Source organism: Urocitellus parryii, chromosome 3 (genome assembly GCF_045843805.1).
Source record: "Urocitellus parryii isolate mUroPar1 chromosome 3, mUroPar1.hap1, whole genome shotgun sequence".
NCBI classification, from domain to species: Eukaryota; Metazoa; Chordata; class Mammalia; order Rodentia; family Sciuridae; genus Urocitellus; species Urocitellus parryii.
In genome coordinates, this window is record NC_135533.1 from 56,495,427 (window position 1) to 56,516,237 (window position 20,811).

At 35.7% G+C, this 20,811-nt stretch overlaps 1 protein-coding gene across 6 annotated transcripts in view; it reads left to right on the forward strand.

Annotated features, from left to right (window-relative positions):
* Positions 1–20,811, forward strand: part of Srpk2 (SRSF protein kinase 2) — a 239,399-nt gene that overhangs the window by 80,451 nt on the left and 138,137 nt on the right. The window contains exon 3 of one of the 6 annotated variants that reach the window (XM_026395741.2): positions 16,898–16,961. The exons of 4 other annotated variants lie outside the window; for them this stretch is intronic. In XM_026395741.2, coding sequence (XP_026251526.2) covers positions 16,924–16,961 — 38 coding nt within the window. In that variant the 5' untranslated portion in view covers positions 16,898–16,923. Of the gene's footprint in view, positions 1–16,739; positions 16,962–20,811 lie in introns of those variants that run through there. One more of the 6 variants, XM_026395742.2, reaches the window with a different exon arrangement.

A 20,811-nucleotide genomic window follows, 5' to 3' on the forward strand; every position in this document is an offset into this window, starting at 1 on the left:
GGCTGGTATATCTTGTAGCTATTAGTAGCATTGATTTTAGAGTTGGTTGGACCTGGGACCAAGTTCTAGGTTATCACCTATTAACCTGGGAGACTTAGATATGTTTACTTGCTTTTTAACTCCTACTTCCTTATCTGTAAAGTGAGGATATTTGTATCTACCTAATAGTATTCCTATGGAGATAAAGATATGTAATACTTGTCACATTCAAGTGTGATTGTTGTGAACTCAACACAAAACAAAGCAAGAATAATTTTTGTCACCATATTATAAAGAGTCCTGGCACACTTACCCATTCTGAATGCAAGTTGCAGGTGTAAGGCTAATCACAATCACTTTGGTAATAACCTGTTAGATGCTCAAAGAGAAGCAGATGCACCGTGGGACCCTTGATTGAGAGCAGGACTAGAACTCTGTGTGAACTTGTATAGGACTCATAAACATTCAGATGATATAGATAATTTAAAGTCAACATACACAATATAGGAAACCAGTTTTCATTAGGTTCAGATCAGCTAATGAGTTGCACCCATTGTAACATAAGGCAGCAGTCTGACTGTAAGGGATGAAACAGAAAAACAATGACAGGCAAAAGGTGTCATCTCATCCTGGGGCCATTGATGCAGAAGCAGACCTTTAGGTTTTGGAAGTCCTGAGATTATCCCAGCAGTTCCTGTGATGGAAGGCCATGAGTTGGCTAAGAAACCTTATATTATGCTTTTTTAAACCTTTTAATCAGATATTAGTTTCAGTCCAGAATGGCTTAAAGATAGGTAATCAATTCTCTTGTAAACCTGGTTGTCCAGAAACACTTGTTCCTTGAAACCTTGGTGACTGAGGTTTTGTCTGTATTTCAGAAGAGGGAATAAAAGACCATGGTGGGAGAACAATGGAAAAATAGGAGGTGACCTGATAAGCAGCCTTCCATTTTTTGCCTGGGGCGGTCTTTCATTTAGTCTTCTGATTTTCTGGTTGTGAAAATTTTCATGTAATTTAATGCATGGAATATGTAGGTATGGAGTATACATAAAGTATGGAGTATACATAAACCTTGTATATCCATTCTTTAACTCAAGAAATAGAGTACTCTCAGTTGTGCTAGTAGTCTTCCTTCTTTTCCCCATTCTATTTATTTAAATAGTCTCATTTTGAATTTCAGATCTAGTATAGAAGAAGAAAAGAGTTGGATACTTGAGATGAATGAAAAAAATACATGGGCTAGTATATTTAACTATGCATTGAGGAACTTTGAGGAACTATTTTATTACTAAAATAATGATGCACTCGGAGGGGGGTTAGTAATGAAGAAAAGTTTCTTAAAATTTCTTAATGCTATGTTCTGGAGCCATTTCACTCTCAACATCTTTATTATTATGGTGGCTGGTGTTTCTTCCTGGGTAAGTGCTGAGACATTTGACTTGAGCTGCTTCTGCTGCTTCTTCTTCTTCTTTCTTCTTTCTTTCTCCTCCTCCTCCTCCTCCTCCTCCTCCTCCTCCTCCTCCTTCTTTTCCTCCTTCTTCTCCTTCTTCTTCTCCTTCTTCTTCTCCTTCTTCTCCTCCTTCTTCTCCTTCTCCTCCTTCTCCTTCTCCTCCTCCTCCGAGAGAGAGAGAGAGAGAGAGAGAGAGAGAGAGAGAGAGAATTTTTAAATATTTATTTATTTTTTAGTTTTCTGTGGACACAACATCTTTATTTTTATGTGGTGCTGAGGATCGAACCCAGCGTCCTGCGCGTACCAGGTGGACGTGCTACCGCTTGAGTCACATCCCTAGCCCATGACTTGAGCTTCTTGAGGACATTTTCTTCCTCTGCATGGTCTAGCAGAATATCTGTGCACTGGCTCTGCTTTGAGAGTTGAGTTTTTCAGCCACAGGATTCTTAAGTTTCTTTAGCATATCTTTCATAAGCACACTCTACCCATTTCATAGTAGAGATATAAGGTTTTTTGAACTGCTCAATTAATACCTGTATTTTTAGATAAGGTTCTTTCATTCACTATTTTGGCAATTTTGTTTTGTTGTAAAAGTCTGCTGTGGATGGAATTAGAAGGGTCAGGACAGACTGGGTTCAGTTTTCAAAGCTGGTCTTTTAAGAAATGCTAATGGTACAACCTCCTTGATGCCCGCTCCCCTTTGTACTGGGGATTGAAAACAGGGGTGCTTTATCACTGAGATACATACCCAACTCTTTTTATTTTATTAAATTTTGAGATAGGGTATTGCTAACTTACTTGCTCAGTTGTGAGGCTGGCCTCAAACTTGGGATCCTCCTGTCTCATCCTCCCCAGTATCTGGGATTATAGGAGTATGTTGTTATGTCTTGCTCAACTCCTTTTTTTAATGATAGAACAATTTCAGAAAAATTCGTTTGTCCTTTTTTTCCTTCAGTATAACACTCTCAGAATTCCAACAGAACATTGCTTTGACCTTGATTAAACTGTGAATTTTATGAAAGTGAAAATTGGCATTTTGGAGACTATTTATAGTGGTGTGATGGCAGTGTTTTTGCATGGTGTCCATTTGAAAGCTGTGTAACAAAAGGAACACGTTTTAAGTGGGGCATCCTTTGGTTGTGACATTATTTTTACAATAATTTTTAACTTCATAAATAATACCTGTAAAAAATTAAAGTGCAGATAAAGGTAAAATTCCTCTGACCCTAATTTGTTCATTCCATGTCCATCTAGAAAGTAAAAAAACAAAAACAACAACAACAAAAAAAAACAACTTTTTTTTTTCTTTTTTTCTCCTTTCCCCATTCTTTTTTGGTTTTTGTTTTAGTGGTACTAGGGATCAAACCCAGAGGCACTTTGTCACTGACTACTTCCCCAGCCCTCTTATTTAAATTTTTTTTTACCCCTAGCCCTTTTAATTTTTCATTTTGAGATAGGGTTCTCTTAGGTTTCTAAGGTTGACTTTGAACATGTCTGACAGGAAAATCTTTTTCTAATATTTTGGAATGTAACATTCTTTATCTTTTTCATTCACATACATACATATAGATGTTCTTGTGAAGTACCTATCTGTAACAAAATTTATATCATATTGTTTGAATTCTCTAAGGTATTCTTTTTAATAATAATTATGTTTTGGATATCATTCTCAGTACGTATGGATCTACCTCCTTTTCAATTGCTGTGTATTATGAATACACATATTTTGAATGCACATATGAATAGTTTATTCAGCATTGAGTTGTTATCCATTACTTCCTGTTGCATACAGCATTGTAATGAACATTTTTATGGAATTTTCTTGAAATACATGCATGACTGTATTTCATGATTTGGAAGACATGGAATTGCTGGAATTTGTATAACTAAAATTCTCCATGTTGAATTTAATAAGGAGAATATTGTTTGGCATAGTTGGATAATAGTTTATGAAATGAATTGTATATTTGTAATACAATTGGATAGGGGGATGGGAAGTCAAAGACCAGTGTAAAACCAGTGATTCTCCACACTGGTTGTGCATCAGAATTACCTGTAGACTTCTGGGCACCACTCCTCCAGGAGCGTGACTTAGCAGGTCTTTGAATCAGTACAGCTGGCCCTTAACATGAAGAGGAAAGTTAAATACAAGTAATATATCTTGAGACTTTGTTAGAATATCCAAAATTTACCCAGTACCTTAATTTCTCTATTAAATGCAGCAGAAAAAAAAAACGCAGAAATTTTTCTTTAGACTCATTTTAAGTTCATGACTTTTTACTCCCTCCAAGCATTTAGTACAGTATAAATATCTAATAAATGGTTAAGATTGACAGAAAAGAGAAAATATTTTTTTTTTTTTGGAGGAAAGTGGGTGTCAGGATTATAAATATGTGGTCCGAGTGGGACTGGATTTGTAGGATTGTTATAGCATTTATAAATAATATAAATAATGTGAATGTGAGTGTGTTTAAGCTTTTTAGTATTAAAAAATTAACATTTGAAAGTAGGGATGCATAGATTATAGTCGTTGAGAGCCCAAACTCTATGAATAGACCACATGGAGTTGGATCACCCCTCTACCATAGTAGCTCTGTGAACCTTGGCAAGTTACTTGGCCTTTCTGTGTTTTAAGTTTTCCTCTCTGTAAAACGGGGATAGGGGCTGGGATTGTAGCTCAGTGGTAAAGTGCTCACCTAGCATGCATGATCACTGGGTTTGATCCTCAGCACCATATAAATGTAAAATAAAGATATTGTGTTCACCTAAAACTTAAGAATAAATATTTTTTAAAAAACGGGGATAATGATAATATTTATCTTACAGGGATATGGGAATATCAAGAGAGTTATTATGTATGAAACAAATAGAAGCATGCCTGACACATTGTAACTGCTGAAATGTCAGCTGTTAATTATTGTTTTATTTATTACAAATAGTTATTAGTAATCCTAATGGCAATCTTCAGGTATTACCACATGCTTTAAATAATTGTTTTTGTGTGATTAGGAACCAGCAACTCAATACTCATGGCAAAAGAGGATAAGGATGAACTTGAACTCTGGAATATTGATTCAGGGTCACTTTGATATAACAAAGCCAAGACTTTCTCTGTGTGTGTGCTTGATAATGTAGATTGAACTCAGGGGTACTCTACCACTGAACTATATCACTGGTCCTTTTTATTATTTTATTTTGATAAGGGGTCTCACTAAGTTGCTGAAGCAGGCCTGCAACTTGGTGGCTTCCTGCCTTAGCCTCCTGAATCTTTGGGATTACAGGAGTGCTCCGTGATGCCCAGATTTTGTGTTCTTGATCTGTTTAAGGTTCTGTATGTCGATTCTTGCTATAAAAATGGGGAACTAGTTAAGATTTCCTGTTTATGTATTTGCTAGCAAACCCTACAGGCAGTAAGATTAGAATAAAAGAGACCATTTACTTTGCCAAAGAAAGTGTCTGTGGTACTTCATTTTGTAAAAGCAACAAAGCCTTGGAAGTAGATTTTACTATTGCTTGCTGCTGTGAAAGATTTTTATAGAAATGAGGAACAACTGATGCTTGAGGTGAGAATTTTTGGATTTACAAATTAGAGAAGTGATAATTGGCAAAGTTCCTGAGGGGTAGGGTGTGGGTGTACAGACACAAAATGAATTGTGGTGAATTGACAAGCCTTATAAATAACTCTATGAAGTTTAACCCCCACCCCAGCATGACATAAGATTAAAATGTGCTTTTAAATGTTGTCCACCTGTTGAATCTTGTATTTAGTTTTGAGTATATAGTTGGTTGTATTTCTGCCCTAGAAAAACCAGCATGAAACCTGTTCTGCCAGTATCTCTGGCTTCGTTTCCTACCAGTATCCGCTAAACTCCTGCCAGCCAGCAAAACAATGGTGCACATGGTATGTTCTCTATAGCTTTGCTTGTGCCATTTCTTCTTGGAATGGGCTAAATCCTCTTTTCTTCACTTGGCAAAAAACTCCTAACCAAGCCCAGATACCTTCTCTCACCACTCCCTTTCCTCTAGTAAGAGTCTTGATTTCTTGCTTGCTTTGCAGCACTGCTGTGGAATTACGCCTTGGAGCTAAACCTCTTGTACTCTTGGATTCTTAAACTGACTTGGCCACATTTAGCATATGCACAATGTTGTGCAAATCACTATGTATTTCCAGAATATTTTAATTACTTCAAAAGAAACTTCCATGTGTTAGCACATAATACTCAACTCCCATCCTACCTTTCCTCAGCCTTTGGCATCCTCTTACTTTTGTTTCCTATACTTTGTAGTAAGTTTTTGAAGTCAGTATGCTTGCTTACTGTCTTGTTGTTATTTCCCTGTTCTGGACATTTTGCATACATGGAATCATATAATATGGGTTGTGTTTCTGGTTTCTCTCACTAAGCATAATGTTTTGAAGTGCATCTGTGTGGTAGCATGTATCAGTACTCTGTTCTTTCAGTGTATGGATATACTACATTTTGTTTATTGTTCTTTTGTTGATAGACATATGAATTTTCCTGCTTTTCTATTATTATGAGTAACACTGCTATGAACATTCATGTGTAAGTTTGTGTGTGAACAGTCTGAACATAGTCAATTCACATTTTTAGTTCTGTACCTAGGAGTGAAATTGTTGGGTCATTTAATAACTTAAACTGTTGGAAGAACTGCCAAGTCTGTTTCCAAAGTAAAGTAGTTGCACCATATTACATTCCTGTAGGCCATGCCCCGGGGCTCTAAATTCTCTGTATCCTAGTAGTACTAGTTATTGTCTTTTTGGTTGTGTCCAAGCTGATGGTATTTCATTGTTTTGTTTTGCATTCTTAGACAGATGAGTAGAGCATCATTTTATGTGCTAATCAGACATTGGTATTTCTTTTTAATTGCATTTTCAAAAATTGTTGAGCTCTAAGAGAATATCAAAGGGTTCTTTATAGTCTGTTTGCTGGTGTCTTATCAGATATATGATTTGCAAATATTTTTCTCCCACCTTGCAAATTTTCTTAATAATATCTTTTGATGCAAAGTTTATAATTTTTATTATGTTCAGTAATCTGCTCTTTTATATCTTAATCTTTTCATGTCATATCAAAGAAAATATATCTAATCCAAAGTTACCTAATTCAAGCCATGAAGATTTACACTTACTTTTCTTCCTCAGAGGCTTATGGTTTTAGCTCTTGCATTTAGATCTTTGATCCATTTTCAATTTTTTAGTAGATTGTGAGATAGGAATTTATCTTCATTCTTTTGTTTATCAATTTCTAATTGTCTCACACCATTTGTTGAAGAGACTGTTGTTTTGCCATTGAATGATCTTAATGCCCTTGGTGAAAATCAGTTGACTATATTGGGAGGTTTCCTTTTTGCAATTTCAATTCTACTCCATTGATTTAAGTATCCTTAGGCCATTTTCACATATGTTTTTATTTCTATAGCTTTTTAGTAAGTTTTGAAGTCAGTAAGCAGGAGTCTTCCAATTTTCCCCCCTCCAAGATTGTTATGGTTATTCAATGTCCTGTGTATTTCTGTACAAATTTAGGATCAGCCTGTCCATTTCTGCAAAAAAAAAAAAAAAAAAAAAGGGAGTTGGGGTTATGATAAGGATTGTGTCCAATCTGTAGATTAATTTGGGGAATAGTGACATCTTTATACTAAGTCTTCTAATCTGTGAGCACTGGATATCTGTCAAACATTTATTTAGGTCTTTAATTTCTTTCAAAAATATTTTCTATCTTTAAGTGTGTATAAGTCTTAAACTTTCTTGGTTGTGATACCAAAAGCTCCATCCTTGTCCTTGATGCCAATTTAATAAGAAGGACACGATTTTGAGAAAAAAGAAAAAGAAGGTTTATTGCTTTGCTAGTAAAGGAGAAGCACAGGGAACTGCCTCCAGTTCCAGAGACTGTGATTCTGCCTATCAGGAAAAACAGAGGGCTTTTGAAAGAATCTCTTCAGGCTGCATTCCAGGTGTGCGCTGACTGGGTGGGGTGGGTTTGCACCCTGGTAGTGTGTTGAAATTTACTTGTTAATTTGGGAGATAGTCACTTCCTGGATACTCTGGGGACATCTCCTTCCTGTGGTGGGTGTGTGTTCAAGGACAGATAATTCAGCCTAGGATGGAAAAGAAAAACAGTTTCATTTAAAACTGGCCTCAGAGGCCCTGAGCAACTTAGGAGAGAGACCCTGCCTCTAAATAAATAAATAAATATAAATGAATGAATGAATAAATAAATAAATAAAAATTTTGAAATTGGATAGGCTAGTGGCTAAGCTTCCCTTGTCCAATCCCTGGGTTACTCCTCTCCCCTAGTATCTTAAAATAGGCCTCAGAACAGGGAGGGCCATGTTCAAAATGTTGACTACTGTTACAGTTATATTTATTCCTAAGAATTTTATTATTTTTGATGCTGTTTTAACTGGAATTGTTTAGCTCTGATCTGAGGTCTTGAGCAAATTTCTTCAACTTTGAGAGATTCAATTTCTACATGTTGAAAGGATTAAATGAGTTCATATAAAGGACTTTGGTAAGATTGATGGTTTAAGTGAAATGAAGCATCTTACATGTTTTGTGCCCCCCCCCTCCAAAAGATAGCAAACTAGCTCAGTGCCAGTTGGTACTAAGGAAAAGCAGAGATGGAAATCGTAAGACCATATCTCATTAGTTTCTTTCCTTATGTTTTAAACATTGTGATTTGTGGTTTAGGGACCCATCCCTCTTTTATAAAACAAACAAGCTTGTTTGATATGCATCCCCTGCCCCCATCCTGGGAATTGAACCCAGGGATTCATAAATGCTACCCAAGTGCTCTACAACTGAGTCCTTTTTATTTTATTTTGAGACAGGATCTTGGTAAATTGCTCAGGCTAGCTATGAATTTGTGATCTTCCTGTCTCACCCTCAGGAATACCTAGGATTGGGGGATGGGGCACTGTGCCCAGCTGCCTCTTAACATAAGAAAGTTTCTTTTTGAGATGGTCAGGTGGGCCTTGGCTTGACAGAGGAGTTGGAAAGCAGACACCCATTGTCTTCCTGAATTCACAGTCTTTTTTTTTTTTTTTTTTGGTGTGTGTGGGGGTGGGGTGGGGGGGGTGTTGGATATTGAACCCAGGCCCTTGCATGTGCCAAGTGCTTGCTCTATCACTTGGCTACATCCCCAGCGCCACAGTCCTTTATATGCAAAAGTTGAAAATATTTTAATTTGTGACTTTGTGAATCACTGTATTAGAGAACAAAGTAATTTAATTTGTCTATTAAAATCTAATATGAAAAACTGTCTAAATTAGAGTTAAACAGTACTTGCCTTTATTCTCTGTGATTTAATTCCTAAAATTTGTATATGAGAAATATGCAAATGATATGAGAGTTTTGCAGAGGAAGCTTTAAAACTTGGCCTCATAGTGAGTAGAGCATAGAATGTCACCTCACTTGTGTTACTTTGTCTTACCAACAGATAGTAGGGTTAGAGTGCCTTTGTTCTGTTGAGAGACTAGATTAACTATTAATGATACTTTGCAGTGGTGAGAAACCTGTAACAGTTTTCCGGGATTAGTTTATTACATTTCATTGCTTCAGTGTGATGATGGTAAGGCTAATAAAACTGGGGATTTATTTAACCATTACTATTTTTGTACTTTACTGTATTTTTCATATTTAGTTCTCAGAATTCTACAGTACCAAAACACTAGTAATAAATACTATCTGATGAACTGAAAAGTTTTAACATATCCAATATAGTGTTTAGGCTGACTGATGTGAGGTCTGAGATGGTATAGACAATCTAAACAAGGGTTTCTCTGTTCACTGGCTTGCTGGCTTTCAGTCACACTTTTTTTTTTTTTGGACTAGAATTTAGAAATAAATAGCAAAGTTTTTAAACTAGTATTTCTCTTGGGTTATAAATTATACTCAGGATAACAATTTAAAAAGTGACAGAAAAACATTTCCTCTAGTAAATGAAGTTTCTGATAAGTGGCATAGAAGCTGCCTTATAGAAGTTTTAAATCAGAAACTTATTTTTTTGGTACTAGGGATTGAGCCCAGGGCCTCTGAATCACTGAACCACATCCCCAGTCCTTTTTAATATTTTATTTAGAGACGGTGTCTAGCTGAATTGCTTAGGGCCTCACTAAGGTGTTGAAGCTGGCTTTGAACTCAAGGTCCTTCTGCCTCAGCCTCCCTAGCCACTGGGATTACAGGCATGTGCCACAGTGCCTGGCTTCCTAAATCTGAAACTTAACCAGTTCGAGACTACCTCCTTTTCTTTCTCCCTTACCTCCATCCCCATTCCATTGTAGTTTAGAGTAAATACATTATTACCATGTTCAGCAATACAATCCTGTTTTGGAATTATAGCAGGAGGAAAATTGGTAATGGAAAAAGGCTATTTTTACAAAAGGGAATGACATTGGGAATTTATTTTGAAAAAGGATATAAAAATTTCAGGATTGTTTATTTAATAAAATTTAAGTTGTAGTTGAAAAATGTGCACTGATTTGTTAAAATGAACAAAGAATATATCAAGTGTTGATTGTTTTGGGCATTTATATCATAATAATTAAAGAATGATATGTTGTATAACAGTATGATTGGACATCTTTTTGGTTATAATGCAGTCATAATGAAGATTATTTTGTAAATATGTAAAGGTTTTATTTCTTCTTTCAGCCCTGCTAATCAAGTAATTATAATTCTCTTAAAAAATTATCTTCATTCTTGGGCTGGGGATGTATCTAATTGGCCTAGCATGTGTAAAGCCCTGGATTTGATCCCTAGTGCCCCCCCTAACCTCTCCCATCCCCAATTCTTGAGGCACTTAGCACATTATTGTCCTTGTTCCTCCTCCTCCCCCCAGGATTCTAGCCTAACTTTAGTATTTTCTATTCCTTTCATCAAATGTTACATTATTTACAAATTTTAAGTTTTCACTTTATTCTGGATTTGCATTTTGCTGAGTTGTTGGAATGTTTGCCAATCCCTGAGAGACTTGACAAAGAATGGTTTTAAAGAGTGGGGATAAAGGCTAGTGATAATCAGAGACATTTGTTTGAATGATTATCTTATTAATGTTATTTTTATGTTTGTACAATTTTTGCTTTTCTGTGTATTGTCATAACAGAGATTTTAATAAATGCTGCAAAAACAAGGGTACCCCTTTTAGGTTAGAATGACCTTTGGAGAAGTTGGTCAGTTAATTATAAATCTTCTTAGATATCTCATAGGACTTGCTTTATTTTTTCTTTTTTGTGAAGGGTCTCTTATTTGTCTCTTGAGTTTTGAGTCAGGATGTTAAATCTTGGCTCTGAAGGTAGCATTGGAGATTTGACATGGGAGTCAGAAAAGCCCCCAAAGCAGGCTTTTTGCATTTCAGTGGAAGCCCTTCAAAGATACTCCTAGGCCATCAGTGTGCATCCTGAGGCAGTAGAGAAATGGAATTGGAGTCGGTCATATTATAATCCTAGAATGGTGGAGCATAATGGTAGAGAGAATTCCCATTGAGTGCTTGGTAACAAAAAAGTAAGTTTTAAGAGCTTCCCTGCCTTCTGAAGAAGATCCTTGTTTGGAGGTTTCATGTGGCACTTTCCCATTAACTCATAGATATAGTTTTGCTTTATTACCCTATCATCTGAGTTTCCTTTACACATGTGTTCCTTGTAGTCCAAAATGACTCCTCATAAATATAAAGCAGCAATTAAATTTTAAAAACCTTTGTTATGTGCATCCCAAATAAAATCAAATTTGTGGATGATTATATAAGGAATTTGGCAAGTGAAAGGAAGTTTATTACATTTGTCAGAATTCAGGTAGAACTGTCTGCATAGTAACTATATTTTTTCAGATTCTGCAAAAAGTCAGGGGCCACACTTAGATGTGTAGTGGTGGAGATGATACAGGATCATATCATGTCCACGGTGCCCAGGTTTCTTTCTTTGTTTTTTGTACTTGTAGATGGACAGCATGCCTTTATTTGATTTGTGTATTTTTATGTGATACTAAGGATCAAACCCAGTGCTTCACATGTGCTAGGCTCTGCCAATGAACTACAGCCCCAGCCCACATTCATGTTTCTTATGCTACCAACACTCTTAGAATTCTGGGTGGATTCAGGATTGCCTGATTCCCTTTCCTAGGATGTTAGCACCTTTGTGGTGCTATCTTTATTCGACTTCATCTGACAGGATTTACTGGTCATTTGCCACCTTCTGCCAGCTGAGACAGTTCCCAGCTCTGAAACTCCTAGTCCTAATACAGAAGTCTTAAACCTCAGTGTGTTACTTATTAGAGACTGGAAGCCATTAACTAAAGAGTTAAACTATTTGTTGTCACATGAAATTTGAGTGTCTCTTAAGGTGTGAAGGAAAATAAGAACAAAAGGGTATCATAGGAAAGTCTGTGGGTTGGGTACAAGAGATTGAATGGGGGAATTTGAACCGGTTTTTCTTTTAATGGCATATAAGGTGATGTGTAAGAATATGGTGTCACAGACCAATTAGTTGTTTTAATCAAGAAAGCTGATTAGTAGTGATGATTTTAATCGATTGGAGATACATAACAATGTTTTAAAAGAATGCAGAATGTTTTGCTTGGATTGCTAGGGTCTGTGAAAATTTAGCCTTAGGTCTCAGAGACAATAACCTTTTGAAAAAGGTGAAAAATGTGTCTGACTCCAGTTATTTGTATTTTTTTTCAGATTTTTCCTTTATAAATTCATGTGGTTTAGCTGTGCATATATAGAAGTGTACATTTAAGAAAAAGTAAACTAGCTTAGGTAGATTGTAACTTTAATACTAATTAGATTTACTAGAACTGGGTAAGAAGACTATGAAGGGATCATCATAAGTGTCTGATATGTCTGATTCTGTGAATTGAAATGGAAACTCAGTCCCAATCCTTGAGGCAGCTAACAGTTAAAAAAAAAAGATATCTTTTAGTAATTGTGTAATGCAAGTATTTACAATATATGGAGGGGCAGAATAGGTCTTCTGTCTGGGAAGACATTTAGGAGGAAGTAGCATTTGAGGTTGAGGTTAGAAAAGTAGTTGGGTATGTAAGGGAGATGAACTTGATAGTGACATTTCTGGGAGAGGAAACTGTATAACAAAAGATTTAGTGGTATGAAAAAGCTTGATGTATTTGGGAACTACCACTAATGTTCAATATACAAAAAAGGGAGAATGTGGAAATTATATCCCCCTAAAGATAGGGGATTAGCCTGGGATTCTTCAGAAATTTGTGGCGGCCGATGCAGTTTACTGAGTAGAAGACTACAAAGGGTATGGGCTGGGGGTGGAGCCCATTGATAGAGTGCCAAGACCCTGGTTTAATCCCTTGAGTGTGCCTGTGCAAACACATACGCATATATATACACAGAGAGAGAAAGAACTATAAAGAGTAACATAAGGTTGAGAAGTGATGAATTCATTTGTAGACATTGTGTTTAAGGCATTCAGTGACTGAAAGAAAATGTCTAGTAGAGATTGGAGAATGCATTGTTTTGGGTTGTAGCAGTATATTGGGTTAGCAGTTCATGTATGATCTTCATCAGTGTCATTTTTTTTCTTTTTTTTTTTTTTAATCAAGGGTGTAGATAGAAGGGTTGGTGAATGACTTAGAGGGTCCTACCAGTATGACCAGCATTTAAGGACTAAGTGGAAGATGATGATCATGTAAAGGACCTAGAGTATGAGAAGAATCATAAAAACAAAGGGATTAAAAGAATAAACCCTAGCTGGGTGAGGTGGCTTATACCTGTAGTCCTAGCTACTCATGAAGTTGAGGCAAGAAGATCAGAAGGATTGGTTGAGCCCAGGAGTTCAGGGCTAGCCTGGGCAACATAGGGAGATCCTGTCTCAGGGAAAATAAAAAATAAAATTTATAATTTTTTTCCAATTAAAAATAATTTCCTATAATGTTATCTTGAATTGAAATCAAAATTCTATAACTAAATCAGATTAACATAATTAAAATGCTTATTCAACATACACAGGAATCACTTGCTTATTTTTTGTGTTCAATTAGTAAGTTGTTTTTTTGTTTTGTTTTATTTCTGGTAGGGGCGGGGGGAAAGGAGGAGGTAGTGCTGGGGTTGAACCCAGAGGCACTTTACCACTGAACTATTCCCTAGCCCTTTTTATTTTGAGAATAGAGTCTTGTTGAGTTGCTGGGGCTGGCCTTGAACTTGGGAGCCTCTTTGCCGTAGGTCTCCCAAGTTGATTATAGGTGTGCACCACTGTACCTGGCAAGAAAGTGTGGTCTTTAGGTGAGAGTAGGAATGGCATCATCAGGGGAGTGGTAAAGGATTGATTAAAGATGGCGAGATACAGAAGGAGCTGATCAGTGTACTGCAGGCATTTTGAAGTATAGCAGTGTGGTTGTTAGATAGTAGAGGGAATTCAGATGAAAGTTGCAGGGAAACATTAGGTGAATAAACATTTTTAAAAAAATTAAGTGGTCTAAAAGTATAAATGAAGATGGTGGATGGTTAAATTTATGGTTAATTGCAAGATGGTAAGACCCCTGCTTTTGAAGAACCAAGGAGTGGTCGTGAAGAGAGTCCTTTAAAATTGTGGGGGTAGGGTGTGCTGTATGGTTTTAAAATGTGACTTATGAAAGCAGACTGGACCTCTATATCAATTCTTGGACCAGAATAAATTCTAGAAGGATATATGCAGAATGTTATCATAAAATAGGACATTAAAAATTTTTGATGTGGAGAAGGTCTTCCAAGTTTATTAGAGACTAGAACTTATAAAGAAAAGGATTTGTTGACTTAATTGCAGAAAAATAGAGTATAGGGTTCCAGATCTTACCCTGGGAGTAATTAATAAAATTGAAAAATAACTAACTGGAGGAAAATATTTGTAGTATGTGTAAGAGGGTGTGCTAAATATAGCCATAGGAATGGGTGACTCAGGTGATACGGAGGTTCAGAAGATCATAGATTGAGGATGCCAAGGTTCGTTAGTGCAGTAAGGATATGAGTCTCCCAGGATTTTGGTGGATATTGTGTGGAATTGAAGTCAGTAAAATGACTTCTGAAATTCTTTCTTATTTTATTTTTAATTGTAAATGGACAACTTTATTTATTTTTATGCGGTGCTGAGGATTGAACCCAGTGCCTCACATGTGGTAGGCAAGTGCTGGACCACTGAGCTACAAAATCCTACACCCTGAAATTCTTAGTGAATGTGGGGAATAACATACTAAGGGAGAGTATAGATAGTTAGATGGAATACATATGTTTCATGGGATATGATATTGATACAGTATTTGTCAACATTCCTGAATCTTCCAGTTCTTTTGGAACTCTAAACAAATCTGACTCTTTGGCAGAAGTAATATTGGAATCATTTTCATGTATTATTAGGATTCTCTTTGGTTCCCAAAGTGACTAGCCATAAAATGGTGTATAGCTTGAACTTTTCTTCTTAATGTTTACAAGATGAGCATAAATGTCATTAGAGCTGTGTGATTTAATCTTGGGCTTTTTAATCTTAAGTGCACTGATTTTATATAAATATACTGAAATATGAACTGTTTATCCTTTTGGAATAAAAAAATAGTCACAATGAAGATGGATTTAAGTGTAATCTTATTTTCAAAGTAGCTAGTTGATAAAGTAAGAGTAATTGTCTAGAGCTACAGATTAAATTTAAATTTCCGCATACAGTAACACTGTGATTAAAAAAAGGTTTATGTTGAGGTTGATTATAAGGGGGCGGGGAATTTAAACTAGGGAAAGTTATTTAAAATTGGGCAGACCTTGTATACTTCATTGACTCATTCAGTAAATAGTGAGGGGAATAGGCACTGTGTAATAATAGGCAAGGAGGGCTTACCACATGCCAAGCACAGTACTTATTGAACTTTCCATAGATTCTTTCAACAAATCCTCACAGCAGCCTTTCAAGTAGGAATTATCCCCATTTTACAGTGGAGGAGAGAAAGGCTTGTGGAGTTTATGTAATCTCCCCAAGGTCATGTTTTTAAAAATGATGGAAAAGCCTGTTCCTAAATCCAAGGCAGAGCTGGAGCGCTTAAACAGTCTGTTCTTTTTAGTATGGGGCAGAAGGACAGTGCCAGAGAAGGGGTCTTTATTGAATGTTCACCATGGTACCATGTGTACAGCTCTGTAATCCACCTTAGCATGTTCAAGGTAAGTTTCGTTCTCGTCCCAGTAGTTACCAGCTCTGTAATGCCCACTGGATGAAAATAAGCTTAAACAATTGGAAAAACTCATTATAAATAACATCGAGAGGATATTCCTCCACAAGTCCATTGCATTTTATGCATGTTATTCCTTTTTCCTATAAATTTTCTCATTCCACTTTGATTTCATTTTTTAAAGATCATAATTAGTTTATCTCTAAAAATTAAAAAAGGAAAAATAATTGAGGTCTACTTTGAAATTCTGAGACTGTTTTTTAGTATTTCAGTGGCACTGTGTTTTATTTTTAATATGTGAAGTTTTTATTATGAAAACATAATTTTTAAAATGCAGTTAGAAATACTTTTTAGGAATAGGAAAACAGACTTGCACAAAAAATAATAAGGTCGTGTTAATTTTATTCACTTAAAATTATGAGCACTAGATCAGTCGTTGGTATTTTAAAGGAAGCGTTTTTTTCCTCATCTCTTTATTCTCCCTCTTTATTTTCACTCTTCCCTTTTAATCTGTTATCTCCTTTCCAAATCAGTATGAGCAATTATCTTTTAATTAAATTGAACTGGTGCTTACTTTTCTGTTGTAGGTGGCATTGCCAGTCCTTTCCTAAAAGGACAAGAATGTTATCTCTGCTCGGTAACTGGGTGTTGCTGTTCACTTGTACTGTACTGTGAAGGAGGAGGGGAAAATTAAGGTGTAAAATAACAAGTCTTTTTCTAAAGGAGCTGGGGACTAGATATTAGATATAGCTTTAATGAAAACCAAGAAATTTTAACAAAGGTTGAGCATTTTAAATTGTTAAATTGGAATTCTGTTTTAATATTTCATTCTTAAGTGACAAAAATGATTCACTGAGCCATATTTTTTAGGGCTAGTGAAATAGAAGCAGCCAAGGGTTGAATATTTGTTCACTATAGTCAGAAACATTATTATCCATGCTTCTCAAATTATCCAGAATGTTAAATTCTGATGTTAGCATTTTTTGTTTTTATTATAATTTGCTAAATTTAAAATCATCTTTTAGAACCATGTTAGTTCTACCTTAAAAAAGAAAACACCCCTCTGCTTAAAAGAAATGGTACTTCCTGCTTTCATAAACAGTCATGTGCATAGTTTAGCAAGGCCTGATGCCTCTGGAGCTTTTTCCCTTTATAGCACCATTGAATCCCAGTCCTAACAGAAGTACTGTGAATCTTGTGGCCTCATTCGGAACAAAAGGGATTAGAGAAGAAAAATCTCTTGATATAAAGCTTGGAAGCAAGGGCAGGCAATCTTGGTTGTGAATATTTTCTGATTTTTCCAGAAATCAAGCAGAAGATTGAGCTGCTGATGTCAGTTAACTCTGAGAAGTCGTCCTCTTCAGAAAGGTACAGCTACATCTCTTGCATGAACAATTAATGGTGTAGCCTTACTAAGAAACAAACAGGACATTTTTTTTTCTTGTCAAGTTTGCTACATAACGTATTGTACTGCATGCTGGTATTGTGCTGTATTGAAGATGTGTATTTGGGGAAGCGGTTCTGCTTTTGCGAAGGTTAATTGAATTTTTTTTTTTTTTTTTAAATAGTGAAGCCTAATCAGCTGCAGCATGCACACCATAACACAGCAGACTGCTGGTTCATGTGTGACAGCTGTGAAGGCTTTACAAAATAATCTAACAAACAAAAATCTTGCTTTCTTTAAGGAAATACTACTGTTGGATTTTCTTCCTGTATTTTGAGGTTGTTGCTGTACAGAATTACCAAGGTTATTTGTAAGAGATCTAGATTAAAAATACTTGATTTTTGGTTGTAACAAATATTTTCTTATGTGGAAAGGGAGTGCCATTTGTAAATAGCTTAGGAATTGCAAACCCACAGATTAGTCACATTCTGAAAGAGAGATATGATGCTTCTTCAAGTCTGTGCTAGGAAATGGAACAGTCACTGCATGCAGTAATGGTTCATGCCTGCAGGTAAGGACAAAATGACTCAGAAGTATTTTTAAAGCAATTATTTTACCTGTCAATCATATGATTATACCTGTAAGGAGATATTTCATTAAAACAACTATTTTGCCTTATAAACAGAGTTAAGATATTTTTATCTAAAGTCAGAAATGAGTCTACAGTTCTCTATTTCGATATGTAAATAAATACTGTGTTTGCTTCTGTTTACCAAAATCATGTATAGTACATAATGTTTTAATGTGAGGTTTTTGGTCATACCTGAGATGCTTATCTTTTTCTTGGTTATCCAGCAGTTTATACTTAATGTTGATGTTTTGTATTTAAGGTGTATTGATATATCTCTTCTATGGTAATTTTTCACGGTTATCTTTTTTTGTTCATAGATTTAAAATTAAGGAAAATGTTATGGAGAGATAATTTGGTGATTAGAGAATGATGCAGGAAAACCCCTGGGAAAAAATAGGAGTTGAAGGACCTACCACAGCAAAATGTATTTAATTAAAGTATACTAGTCTATGAAGGAGATGATTTGATGGCAAAGTGATCATGTTATAGAGATTTATTAGCATAATTAGATGTTACTGCTTTCTATGGACACTGAAAATAGAAAAGTTTAGTTACTTGATTATTTTTTTGTGGCTTCTAACTTCTGATTTGTGGACGCCCATCTGATTTTAAGTATTCTGTTTGCTGAGATGAAAAACAGTTTTCAGCCTTGTGAATATTCTGCCATTAAAATGGTGGTGGTGAGAGGGGAGAAAGTGGAGTTGAGTAGTGAACAGTCCAGGTGGCAGCCGTGGAGTTAGAGTTTGATGCTAGGAAGAATGTACTTAATGAGATGGCAGCAATGATCATGTTAGCCTTCTGTAGTATCACACGTTCTCTTTTGGTAAATTGAGGGGGAACAGAATGGATGAATATTACTGAGACATGAACTAGGAATGGGTAAAGTTAAAAGATAAAATATTCTAATATATTTTGGTGATTTTATTTACTTAGGCTCTTATTTTACTTGCTTAGGCTCTTGTGATTACTTGAAGGAAAGCCAGGACACATTTGGTCCTGACTTTAAAGTTTAGAAATCAGCCACTGTGCTGATAACTTTATAAGCAGTTCTGGTGGAGCTTACTTTATTGTTTTATTATTTATTATTTTGGAGGTTCTTAAAGGTATTTTAGGTGATTGTGATATGCTGATAAATGTAGCTTATGGATCAGTCTAACATTTGTAAGCACAGAAGTTGTTATTAATATAAGTATATTAAAAACAGAAAATACCTTTTATTCCTCCATTTTGTTAAAGTCATACTATAATGATTAGTTAGATCACTTGGCTTTTTTGAAAGAACTTGAAAAATAAGAATCTGAAGTTTCTTTAAAAAACTTATGTCATAACACTATGTCCTGCTTGGTATTGTCATACCTCACAGTATCATAAGCATTTACTCATACTCTTCAATTCTTAGTTAGTGAGCTAAGTGATCATGTTATAGAGATTTATTAGTCTTTGCACTGACTCTTAAAGTTTTCTATTCTTACTTTCTTATTATTACTTAGTTATTTATTATGATACTAGGGATTGAATTCAGGGAGCACTTTACTACTGATGTATGCCTCAACCTTTTTTATTTTTAAAAAAATTTTTAAAGAAATTAACCTTTATTTTTTGTTCCTTTTCTTTTCTTTTCTTTTCTTTTAATGTGTTGAGGATCGAACCCAGGGCCTCAACTGTCTTAGGGCAAGTGCTCTAACACTGAGCCACAACCCCAGCCTGTGTTTTTAATTTTCGAGGCAGGGTCTCCTTAAGTTGCCCAGGTTGTCTTTGAGCTTGCAATCCTCCTGCCTCAGCCTCCTGAGTTGCTGAGATTTCAAGTGTGTGTTGTCATGCCTGGCTGACTGTTTTTAAAACTTAAAATTAGTAGTTTCAGGCATGGTAACCTCTGCATCTTAAAGGTGTTTAGGATTTTCAGTGTTTCTGTGTATCTATTGGAGAAAAGGGTAAAGAAACCTGGCTCTTTTTTTTTTTTTTAAAGGAGAGGAGAAGCTCCTTGGCTATGTGAAACCAAAAGTCATCATTCAGCACAGCTGATTTTGTTTTTGCAATGCAGAATGATCTTTTGATATTTCAGGGAACCAAGCAGAGAAACAACACTTCTAAATACAAAATGTAATATGTATGGAAGCTGCGATGTGATGGTTTTACTAATGTTTTCATCTCGTATTTTTAACCTAAGAGGAAATTGCTAGTCTTGTGAGAAGTGCATTAGTTGAATTATTTTTGTTTAAGCAATTTTGTAAAATGAGAAAAGCAAAATAAAAACTAAACCTAATTTATTTTTGTAGACTCTGAGACCTCCTTCATTGAAAAATAAAAATATGATTTCAAGTGAAATTATAATGGAATTTTGGAGTTTGTTTTGGGGGCTAAATTAGAAAATATGTTATCCTAGAAAATCTCAATACCACCTTGAAATTTGTTTTTTGCTTTAATAAAACTGGAAGTCCATAGAGCATTATTTTGTAGGGGACGAATTAAGGACTTCTGTTTAGAATGGTCGACTCATAGGCCAAAATTAATGGGCTTACAAAAAGTCACAGTTTAGTTTTTGATTTTATATTTTGAAAATGGAAAATTTTTAACTTATTTTTCAGATTAAGAGCAGAAGCTAGGCACATTTGTACCTGCCTGTAATCCCAGCAACTCAGGAGGTTGAGATAGGGGATCACAAGTTCAAGCCCAGACTGAGCAACTTATTGAGATCCTGTCTTAAAATAAAAGGGTTGATAGTGTAGATCAGTGGTAAAGTACTCTTTGGTTCAATCCTCAGTAACTCCTGTCCCCCTACCCCCACCGCAAGATTAGAGAACTTCACTGAATTAATAATAAATAATAATAATAAAACTAAATACCTGATGATGAATAAAAAACAAAACATACATTATAGCCAGTTAAGAGGAAGCCATATCTGTTGCAAGAGAGTACCCTTCGGGAGATTTTAGGAGTAAATCATACAATCTCTCTCTCTCTCTCTCTCTCTCTCTCTCTCTCTCTCTCTCTCTCTCCCCCTCCCCCTCCCTCCCCCTCCCCCCCTCCCTCTCCCCTCTCTCCCTCCCTCCCTCCCTCTCTCTCTCTCTCTCTCTCTCTCTCTCTCTCTCTCTCTCTCTCTCTCTCTCTCATGGTATCAAACCCAGGGCATTGCCCATGCTAGGCAAGCACTTTGTTACTGAGCTACACCCCAAGTGCTCAAGTATTTCTTTTATTCTTAAAAT